The following is a 10,643-nucleotide window of genomic DNA, read 5'->3' as shown; positions in this document are numbered from 1 at the left end:
CCCACTCCCTATAAAACCACCGAGATGCCCTGCCGGCCCAGCAGAGCTGGGATCCTCACGGCCTGCACCAAGGGAGCCCTGCACCTGCACAGAGCCTTCACAGCTTCTTGGAAGGGTGAGGCCGCGGGCGGGGCTGTTGGAGAATTTCAGGGTCTGCTTTACGCCAGACTTCTGCCGGGCAGACCTTTGTGGGACTGAGAGAATCTGCTGGGGTGGGTGTCCTGGGGGCTCGCCTCCACTTTCCGACCCGGCTCCCTGCACGTGCACCTGGGAGGCGGCGGCTGATGGCCGAAGTGCTCCCTGGGCTGCTGCCAGCCACGTGGGAGACCCAGCAGGCGTTCCAGGCCCCTGGTTTCAGCCCCGCCCGGCCCCGCCATTCACTCCCCAGGCATTCGGTCACCTTGAAGAACAAAAGGCTATGGGAGGACCCAGCCGAGCAGGAGGCTGCGACTGAGGTGGGAGCTGTGAAGTCCTGTAGTGTTTGCAGGAGTGTGCATTTTCAGAAGTTCCTGCACTAAACAATGAGGGTGCTTGCAACTCTTTCTGCCTAGACAAGAATTCCCTGCCATTGTAGAGTCATGGTAATGCAAGGAGGAAAAAGCAAGGTGCTGGGTGACAATCGGTGCTGCCAGTGCTGCCTGGAGGACCGCGGCTCGCACTGCGGGTCCCATCTGAGTGTCTCACCTACGATGGCGATGGCGCCGTAGCAGCCAGCGTGAGTGCCAGTGCAGCCCCAGGCAGATGGACTTCCAGGCAGGGCGAGCCTGGCGGAGCTCCAAGTTCAGTGTTTGCAAATGGGCTTGGCCTTGGGCTCCGAGACTTAAGGGGAATTTGGTACCGCCCAGCTTCCCCCCCCCCCGCACCCCCCCTGCTAGCACCAGCCAGCTGAAGGTTTGTTAGTCCTTGGCCAAATGAGACTTGGTATTGTAGCGATGACCCGGCTCTCGCCTTGGGGTTGCCTTTTCTCGCTGGTGTTTCCGAACTTGTTTTTACCCGGAAACCCACATGCTTTCCAATGCATTGGCTTCCTCAGCTGATGTACTCTTCACTTTCCAAGGATGGCTGCTGTGAGATTCCCCATCCCGCTTGATCTTCCAGAACCTTCCCATCAAGAGGTGCAGTCCCCTCGATCAGGGGGCAGAAGTGTTATTCCTGCGTGGAGAGAACCGGATTGTACCAAGCATCTTTCTGTTTTGTCTTCATCCCCCCCCCCTCTTTTTTTTTTTTGACAGGCAGAGTTAGACAGTGAGAGAGAGACAGAGACAGAGAGAAAGGTTTTCCTTCCGTTGGTTCACCCCCCAAATGGCCACTGCGGCCGGTGTGCTGCACCAACCCTAAGCCAGGAGCCAGGTGCTTCTCCTGGTCTCCCATGGGGTGCAGGGCCCAAGCACCTGGGCCATCCTCCACTGCACTCCCTGGCCACAGCAGAGAACTGGCATGGAAGAGGGGCAACCGGGACAGAACCCAGCGCCCCAACCAGGACAAGAACCAGGGGGTGCCGGCGCCGCAGGCAGAGGATGAGCCTAGTGAGCCGCGGCACCGGCCAACTCCCTTCTTTTTGGACTTTGGTAAATGCACACGTAACATGGCACATGTCCCAAGGTGGGCAATTGACCTGGCCGGTAAAGTGACACCCCTGCTCCAGGTTTCACTCTCCATTGCAGCTTCCTGTGCATGCAGACCCTGCGCCGCAGCAGTGCCAGCTGACAGGAGCTGGGTTCTTGCACCCATGTGCGCAGGCTCCCCGCTCGTGCCCAGGCCCAGCCCTGGCCCTTGCAGGCATCTGAGGCATGAAGCAGTAGGTAGGAGCTCGTTCTGTCTGTCTTTCTCTCTGTCTCTGTCTCTCTCCCTCTCAAATACGTAAACTTTTTTAAAGATGTATTTACTTATTTGGAAGGCAGAAATACAGAGAGAAGGAGAGAGAGTTCTCTCATCCACTGGGTCACTCCCAAAATGGCTGCAATGGCCAGGGCTGGACCAGGCCAAAGGCAGGAGCCAGGAGCTTCCTCCAGGTCTCCCACGTGGGTGCAGGGGCCCAAGCACTTGGGCCATCTTCTGCTTCCCCAAGCGCATTAGCAGGGAGCTGGATCAGAAGCGGAGCAGCCGATGCTTGAACCGGCGCCCATATGGGATGCTGGCACTACAGGCGGAGGCTTAACCTTCTACGCCACAGCGCCGGCCCCAAACTTTCTTAAAAATAAAAATTTCCGGGGCCGGCGCTGTGGCGCAGGGAGTAAAGGCGGCCGCTGCCCCGCCGCCCACCACACCATTCTCTGTCTCTGGGGTCTGATGGTCTGGGGGTCACATGTCCTGCTGTGCCTGCTTGTCTCCAGATCTGTGCCCCTGCTAGCACCCACTGCGGTGGCGTCTGCCTCCTGGCTGCTGTAAGCTTGGGGTGCACATACCTCGTCGAGACCCTTCTTTCAAGCCATTTGGGTAAATACTGAGCAGGTATGACCACATGGTGGGTCATGCGGTCAATTCTTTCTTTGAAGCAACCTCCGTTTTAAGCTGAGAAAGGCAAAGGAGCGCAAACGCGGAATTGTAGCTGAGCTCCATCCAGTCAGCGCTGGGGAAGGCACGCAGGCACTGCGCCCGAGGAGGAAGTGCCCGGTACCCCATCCAGCCAAAAGAGCCTGTGGACCACGGGCCTGTCTTTCTTTCTTTTTCAAGCTGTGTTTATTTATTGGAAAGTCAGGGCTACAGAGAGAGGGAGAGGCAGAGAGAGGGGAGAGAGCCGGCCAGGGAGCAAGCCTGCCACATATACCCAAAAGCAACCGAAGTGGCGTGTGGCAGCAAGGCTGAGCCCCAAGTGCGTGTTAGGTTTCCTGTCTTCCGAAGACAGAGACCTGAGCTGCCTGAGCTGCCGGCAGCTCAGCAACCCGGTGAGGCCCCCAGTGGAAGGCAGGTGGGCCAGAGAAAGAGGGGGCGAAGGGAAGGCGGGGCAGGGTGGGGGACACGGCGCTGTGGCCCAGCGGGTTAACGCCCTGGCCTGAAGCGCCGGCATCCCATATGGGCACCGGTTCTAGTCCCGGCTGCTCCACTTCTGATCCAGCTCTCTGCTGTGGCCTGGGAAGGCACTAGAAGATGGCCCAAGTCCTTGGGCCCCTGCACCCGCGTGGGAGACCTGGAGGAAGCTCCTGGCTCCTGATCGGTGCAGCTCCGTCCATTGCAGCCAATTGGGGAGTGAACCAACAGATGGAAGACCTCTCTCTCTCTCTCTCTCTGCCTCTCTCTCTCTTTCTCTCTGTAACTCTTTCAAATAAAAATAAATAAATCTAAAAAAAAAGAGAGAAGAAAGGAAGGCCAGTAGTTCCTCTCTGAAGGGAAAGAAGCACACGTCATTGGACTGCAAAGAGGGTGGGGAATGCTGGACTGTTTTTAACTTCTTAAAGATTTATTCATCTGAAAGGCAGAGGAGACGGGGGTGGGGGTGGCTGAGGTCGATGAGGTCTCCCTGGGCCTCGCCAGGCCGGTGGCCTTTGCTGCTAGCGGCGGGGCGGGGAGTGTGTGCATTGCTGAGGGATGTGAACGGCGAGCCTTGGCGAGAGCAGCTTCCACGGCTTGAGAACCCAAGTCCCCTCAGCCGTGCCATCCCACTCCTGCAACCCTTCTAGAAGCTGCTTCCAGTGTCGAAGGAGACCCAAGGGCTGTGGCGAAGGTGGAACGGGGACCCGCGGGGCCGTGACGACGGACTCCCCTGGGCTGGGGCGCAGTGGGTTAAGTGCTGGGGCCCCTGCACCCACGTAGGAGCCATGGTTGCGGCCATCTGGGGAGTGAAACCAGCAGATGGAAGACCTCTCTCTCCTCTCTCTCTCTCTCCTCTCTCTGTGTAACTCTGCCTGTATCTCTGCACAATCAGAGCAAACTCCATAAATCTATTTTCTCCCAGGACAAAAGGGCCCAGTCCCTCGTACCAGAAAAGGAGGAAGCAACCAAATAGCGACACTCTGGGCCCTTCCTCCAGGCAGGACACCTGGCATTCTAGTCCTTGGCTTGCAGCTTCCAGCCAAGTGGAACTTCTCAAGTTTCAGTTTCTTTATCTCTGAAGTGACGGGGCTGGCCCAGATGGCTTTTGGGACGCCCCCCCACCAGTCTGGGGACCTCTAAACCGTTAGCTCAAAGTTGGAGGAGAGGCCCCATCCGGCCCCCAGTGGCTCCCAGCTGCAGAGAGCCTGAGACTGAGAACAGCCACGGCGCTGTCCCCACAGCCCGTCCCCTGAGCAAGGTTGGGCAGAGCCGGAGCAGACACTGAGCGAGGCACTGCCACAGCCCCTTTCTTCCAGGGCCCACGCTCTCCGGGGTCGCAGCCTCTGAGCTGCGGTTCGCCTGAGCAGGGAGAGACACAGGAGGCTGTGCGGCTCGCGTCGGCTACATTTGGAGAAAGAGTGATAGAAAGAGAGGGTAGGGAGAGAAGCTTACGGGCCGTGCCTTGCCCAGGCTCCAGGATTCCTGGCTGCAGCTGTCTTGGTGCAGTGCAGGGCTGCCATGTTTTCGCAAACAGCACTGAAATGTGAACTTTGCACAGACCAAACACAACGTGGCATCGGCATGCCGCAAGGGCCCTTCCACATGTCTCTCCTTTGGGTGGGGTCCACTGGCAGAGTAGTAGGACCCTCCGTGTGCCTCTGCACACCGCCCCCCGCCCCCACAGACTGAGGAGCTGCTGGTGCTCGCCGCTCAAAGGCGTGGAATGAACAAACCGCGATTCTCAGCGGATCTGACCCATCGCGCCCGTCCAGACGTTGGCTGGCTGCTACCCACGCAGAGGCCCTGCTCCCAAGCCCTTACTGGGCGGAGTTCCAGAGAGTTCTCCAGGCGTCACTGTGGTTAGACCTCCCCCGCCCCCCACCCCCACGCCCCACTTGGGAGGTGCCCACCCAGTGCAGAGTAGTCAGTGCTCAGAGCAAGCAGGGGCGATGGCCTGGGGACACGGAGCAAGCGCATGAGGTCACCGAGCAGGGACAGGACGTCCTCTCTGCTCTCGCCTTTCTGCTGAGCGCTTATCCGTGGAACTGGTGGACGGTCACTCAGATGGACCCACACCGTGCGCGGTGACTGAGAAAACCTCTACAGACCACACGGTGACACGGGCACACGTGGGTGGGCTCCAGGGCTCTGCAGAGGCCCACACCGTGCGCGGTGACTGAGAAAACCTCTACAGACCACACGGTGACACGGGCACACGTGGGTGGGCTCCAGGGCTCTGCAGAGGCCAATCCAAAGGCAGCATCCTGTTGCCTCTCAAGCTCCACTGATACCCAAGGGATATGGGGCGGGGTGCCAACGCTGGGTTTGTGGGTTCAGAAGCTGTCACCCGGGGCCAGCGTTGTGGAGCAGCAGGTTAAGCTACCGCCTGTAGTCCCAGCAACCCTGGGGTGCTAGCTCAAGCCCTAGCTCCCCTCTAATGCGCTTGGGAAAGCAGCGGAAGATGGCCCAAGGGCTTGGACCCCTGCACCCACGTGGGAGACCTGGCCGGAGTTCTAGGCTCCTGGCTCTGGCCTGGCCCAGCCCTGGCCATTACAGCTATCTGTGGAGTCTCTTCATCCCTCGGTTACTTTGCTTTGAAATAAATACATTTCTCTCTCTCTCTCTCTCTCAAACAAGGCTGTCAGCGGGCGAAGTGGCAGGGCTTGAAGATGACAACTGTAGGCCCAAGGACCTGGGGCACAGGCACGTGAGGCTTGCTCAGAGCACGCTCCGGTGAGAATTCCCACGTGGCCACAAAGTGGCCTTCACGGGAGCAGCAGGCAGTCCCGGTTCCAGATGGTGTGGGGCAGTAAGTGAGCTCCCTGACCCAGTCACCTCTGGGGACACTCACTGGCAGCCCTAGAGACTGGCCCGCTGGCGGTAGCCAGGCTGCACCTGTAGGCAGCGCCTCAAAGACACTGCACAGGCACGATGGGTTTCGGGGGGGTCATTCATGCCCTGATATTTTATTTTTGAGTGTTTCCAGTTACACCGTGTTCCTGTGCCGAGGTCTTTGCTTTGTCTTGGAAGGAGGTTGCGTAGATCGTCACGCGGCACGCCTGGCACCCGAAGCCCGCGACTTGCAAGTCGTCAGCGCTGACGGGCCGTTGGCTTCCCCTCCGGCCGGAGGCTCTGGCCATGGCTTACACTTGTGAGAAACAAAAATGCAAAGTGGAACTGCAGCACATCGCAGAGCTTGGACCAGAAGTGACCGGTGAGGCGCTGGAAGAGGCGGCACTGTGCGAGCTCACGGTCCCACAGCTTGAACACCACGAAGCCCAGGCAGGAGAGCACACCCAGGGCCAACCAGGCGGCCGTCGAGGTATTGCCGTGGCGCCCCTGGGTGCGCAGGGCCTGGCCCACGGCAGCCACGATGTGAGCCCCCAGTGCGACTTCGAAGCCTTGGGGGTGCAGCAGGGCAAGGCTGTAACTGAACAGGGAGACAAACTCAACAGCCAGCAACCGCCAGGGCTTCCAGCCGCTGTCCAGGGAGAGGCACCAGGCCACCGGCCATGCGAAGATGGGCAAGGTGAACCACTGGTCCAGGACCGCGGCAGGGTGTGCCTGCGTCCCAATCCGCAGCCACTGCACGGGGCCGTAGACCAGGGCCATGGCGGCGAAGGCGTCCTTTAGGTAGCGAGCCGCCGGGCTGCTGGCATCTCTCCGCAGCCAGTGCAGGCCCAAGCACACGTAGGCCAAGTTCACAAGTGAGTTGCACGGCATGCTTAGGAAGGCAGGGAGGCTGGCTACTGGCACTTCTGCGTAGTGCTCGTGGCCCACTTGCACCACGACGCCTGCAAAGACACCCATGTGGACGGCGGCCGCACACAGGCAGCTGGCCAGGGCCACGTGGCACAGGGCTCGCCTGGACTCAGGCTCCATGAGGCGCCCCCAGGGCACGCAGCTTCCCAGAGCGGGCAGCCTTCAGCCTTTGCCTGTTTCCAAACTGGAGAAGATTTGCAAAACAGCCCCGGGCCACCCGGCTGAGCCAGCGCGAAGGAGTCCCGCGGTTTCCGATGCAGATGCTGCGCCCTTGCCCCAGAGTGGCAGCGGCAGCGGAGGAAGGCAGCCGTCCCGCTGATTGGCTGGCACGAGCGGAGGAACGCTCTGCCTTTTTCCTTTGTGGTTACAAAAAGAGTGTGGTTAGAAAAAAAATCCAAAGAGCCTCCATCCTCCTCGCTCTCCGTCTCAGGATCCATCAAGAGTTTTTGTCAGAAAAACCAAGACAGTGACCCGAAGCTTCCAGAAGCTTCTATAAAGTCCCTCCTCCATGTCTGGGTTCCCTCAAAGCCACTGCCTGCAGACACTCGCACCTCTCCTAGCCCTGCCTGCAACTCCGAATGGGTCCTCCCACGTGCAGAAGTTTAAAAATGTGCACGTTGCCAGCCCCAAAGCCCTTTGCATTATGTACCTGCTTGAAGTAGCAACAACAGGTTTGCAGTCTGACTTCTGGAACTCGAGGCCAGGTCGAGAGGCACAGGGATCCCGGCCCGAGTCCCCCAGGCCAGCTTCCCTGGTTTGCCCTCCTGCCCTCTGTCCAAGTGCTAAGCCCCAAGTCACTATTCCTCGGGCCACAGCAGCAATGAGAGAGAGAATTGAATTCCCACTGACCCTCAGCAGGTCTGGGGCTCCAAACGCACCTGGGAAAAGCAGAGAGGATGGCCCAAGTGTCTGGGCCCCTGCACCCACGTAGGAGGTCCCAAATAAGCTCCGGGCTTCAGCCTGAGCCAGCCCTGGCCGCTGCAGCCATCTGGAGAGTGAACCAGTACATGGAAGTTCACTCTCTCCTCTGTGTAGCTTGGCCTTTCGAATAAATAAATCTTAAAGAAAAGAAAAGAAGTGTATTACTAGAGTGGGGATACGAGTTCAAGGCCAAGGTGAACAGGCAGGCACAGGGGACACAGCAGGGGCAGTCTCCAAGGCTGTGGGCACTGCCCCGCCGTGTGTGCATGTCCTGGCTCTGCCATGGCCTGCGTGGCCTTGGCAGGCTCGCCTCTAAAACGGGAATGCGCCAGGCTGTGCGTGCAGTCCAGGGGCCTCACAGGTTCCTGGAAGCTGAGGCTCCCACAGGGTGGGGTGGGCTCGATGGGCAGGGAAGCCCTGGTCACTTTCACCTCGGGGGTGGTGGAGCCCCTTCACTTCTGCCTCTCCCACACCCCCCACTCCACCTCCTCTGCGCAGGGAGGGAGAGGCTGTGGGGCGCTGCCCTGAGCTTTCTGGCTTTGGGGGCAGGCGACAAGGAGGCACAGGAGGCCAGCAGGCTGCCCCAGGCCAGCTTTCCCTCCAGCGACCCACCCCTCAGCCAGATTCTGCATCTCAGTCTAGAGGGGCGCCTCGCCTCCGGGCCTGGGGCAGCCCCTGCCAGAGGCCTCGTGCACACAGGAGCCCCCTTCCTGTGTAGCCGCATGCCTTCAGGGAGCGGGGTCCTGCTGCTCCCCATCACATCCCTACCCCTTGGCTGCACTGGAAGCGCCCTGGGGCTCTGCGGGCCAGCTCTGCCTCCCAGCCGGGCCGCAGACCCTTCTGCCCACTGCCTCTGGCCTGCCGACGCCTCCCACCTGGCTGCACTTCGCCACGCAGCGCCCGACTACAGCCAGCGTCTCTTCTCTCTTCGTCCCTGCTGTGGGACAGAGTCCACGCTGCTGACAATGACCTGTGATCAAACCAACCGCCCGACTCCCCATGGAGAGCAGGCTGCCACCTTTATGGCTTCGCTCCCTTAGCCCCTGCGCTGCCACGCCTGCACGGCTCCTCCCAGGGCAACAGCAGGGGCCCCTGGCTAGGGGTCTTTGAGGGAAGTGCCTGTGCCTGGTGTTTTCTAGGTTGAACACGTGTTCCTTGCTGCCACTGCTTCCTGGGGCTGCAGTTCCACCAGGAGCCTCGGGTACCTCTGGGCAAAGCCAAAGTGGCGGCTTTGTCCTGTAGCCCGCGTGACAACCACTTGCTGTGCTCCCACGGCCCTGAGGCGGGAGAGCGACGCTGAATTCATGCGGGTCTCCTGGAAACCACCAGCTCGGCTTCCTGATTTTAGCGGAGAGGGGCTTGGCTCGCCAGGGAAGTGAGGTCTAACTGGGCCAGGCCACACAGCGCAGCTGCTGCACAGCCGGAAGCCAGCTCCCCTTGGTGGCCAGGCCACAGGTCTGTTCGGCCAATTTCAAATGAGTGCTTCTAACTGCATAAAAGGAAACAAATATAGGAAATAAATTTCACATGGGGGCCGGTAGGTATTACAATGTTTGCAAATGTGTAGAACGCTAATACACTCGCTTCTTTCCTAACACATTGTTTCGGGATCTACTAGCAACTTAAACAACCACACTCACTGAAGGGGCTTGTTGTTACTCTAAAGCAGCTAGTGCAGTTTAGTTCCGCTAACTCCACGAAAGCTGCAGGATCTAAAATGATCGGTCCATTTGCACTGGTGCGAAAGCCACAGTTATGGCTGATGCTCTGTGCTCTGCTGTCATTGCGGGAAACGCCAAATTTCGACTTGAGCTTAGTGGAAATAAAGGCGAACTCAAGCGGAGAAATCGTTATTTGTCCTCGGGCCATACTCCGCGCTCGCGGACCCCGGCCTCGGATCCCTGCGCTACAGCCTGCGTGTGGCCGTGAGAATGACGCTGCAGCGCCCGGGCGGCCCAGGGGCCCTGGGGCCCGGGGGCGATGCCAGTACCCATCTCTCAAGGTTGCTGTGAGAACTTACAGTATTGGCGCGAAAAGGCCAGCGATCACCATCCGGGTATTTTTCCTCTCTCGCTTTGCTAGGGGAAATTCAAATCTCGAAAAAGGGCGGACCCGAAGAGCAGCCTTGCGCCTGCGCGTAGGGCGGGGCGCGGGGCCTGGGAAGCAGGCGGGACGGGGTGACGCGGGGTGACGCGAGTGACGCAGGCCGCTCCCGCGCCCGCTCTCCCGCTCGGCCCCGGGCGCCGTCAGCCTGGCTGCCCGCCCTGCAAGCCGGCGCGGCGAGGGGGAGGGCGGCGCGGCGGCCGCTTGCCCCGGTCCGGCTCTCTCAGCGGAGGCGCGGGCGAAGGCGCTGACGCCCGGAGGCGGGGCCGGCGGGCCTGGGAGCGGGCGGCGGCTCCGCCCCTGGGCCCCGAGCGCTCGGTCGCGTCACCTCCCACTCTTACCCCGCCTCCGGCTCTCCCTGCGACGGGTCTCCAGCCGCCTCCTGCGGCTGCCCGGGTGTGCGGAGCCGGCGAACGGCTGGCTGTCTGATGTCTCTCTCCTCCCTGCCACTCTTAGCAAACTGTGCCCCTGTGCCCACTGCTAATAAAAAAGCAACTCCTTGAGCGGGCGCCCCTTCTGCGACCCGGGAGGCAGTTCCCAGGGGGGCGGAGCCGAGCGCGTCTTAGGGGGCTGGCATTTCCATCCGGGCATTCCCCAGATGCCGCCGCCGCCATCTTTGTTTTGTGCTGAAAGTCGCTATTGACGCCCGCGGACGGCCTGGCGAAGGGAAGTGGCAAGATGGCGGCTCCCAGGGCGGAGGCGTGGAGGCGCGCTCGGGGGGCGCTGTGGGGCGGGGCGCGTCCGCTTCTGACCCAAGCACCGCTCGAGCTTTAGCCGAGCGCAAAGTGGCGCCAGCCTCCCCGCCGTGAGGCAGCGCCAGGACCCTTTAAAAGGCTTGCGCCCAGAGGCGAAGCGGTGCGAGGGCGGGGGGTGGGGAACAGTGACGT

At 60.7% G+C, this 10,643-nt stretch overlaps 1 protein-coding gene and 1 long non-coding RNA gene across 9 annotated transcripts; one reads left to right on the top strand and one right to left on the bottom strand.

The window, feature by feature from the left end:
* On the top strand, positions 1-6,084 carry LOC138847618 (uncharacterized). Its single transcript, XR_011385500.1, has 3 exons — positions 1-115; positions 5,608-5,703; positions 5,957-6,084. It is a non-coding gene; the product is annotated as an uncharacterized lncRNA (long non-coding RNA).
* On the bottom strand, positions 5,907-10,618 carry TMEM187 (transmembrane protein 187). Of its 8 annotated transcripts, XM_070066857.1 has the most exons (4): positions 9,674-9,746; positions 8,529-8,609; positions 7,611-7,790; positions 5,907-7,088 (listed from the first exon to the last, which is right to left on the bottom strand). In XM_070066857.1, the coding sequence occupies exon 4, from the start codon at positions 6,850-6,852 to the stop codon at positions 6,061-6,063; it is 792 nt and encodes a 263-aa protein (XP_069922958.1). In that variant the 5' UTR covers positions 6,853-7,088; positions 7,611-7,790; positions 8,529-8,609; positions 9,674-9,746; the 3' UTR covers positions 5,907-6,060. The 8 variants fall into 8 exon arrangements, with proteins under 8 accessions (XP_069922958.1, XP_069922956.1, XP_069922955.1 ...); XM_070066855.1 differs by lacking the exons at positions 8,529-8,609; positions 9,674-9,746 and adding an exon at positions 10,098-10,391; XM_070066854.1 differs by lacking the exon at positions 8,529-8,609 and having other exon boundaries at positions 9,674-9,810.
* Positions 10,619-10,643: the final 25 nt, after the last annotated feature.

Source organism: Oryctolagus cuniculus, chromosome X, assembly GCF_964237555.1.
Source record: "Oryctolagus cuniculus chromosome X, mOryCun1.1, whole genome shotgun sequence".
Taxonomy (NCBI): domain Eukaryota; kingdom Metazoa; phylum Chordata; class Mammalia; order Lagomorpha; family Leporidae; genus Oryctolagus; species Oryctolagus cuniculus.
This window is presented reverse-complemented; position numbering and strand designations above follow the sequence as displayed.

What these genes read in the sequence shown, in the direction of transcription:
- TMEM187 (XM_070066858.1), bottom strand. Translation starts at nt 6,852, where the DNA reads ATGGAGCCTGAGTCCAGGCGAGCCCTGTGCCACGTGGCCCTGGCCAGC.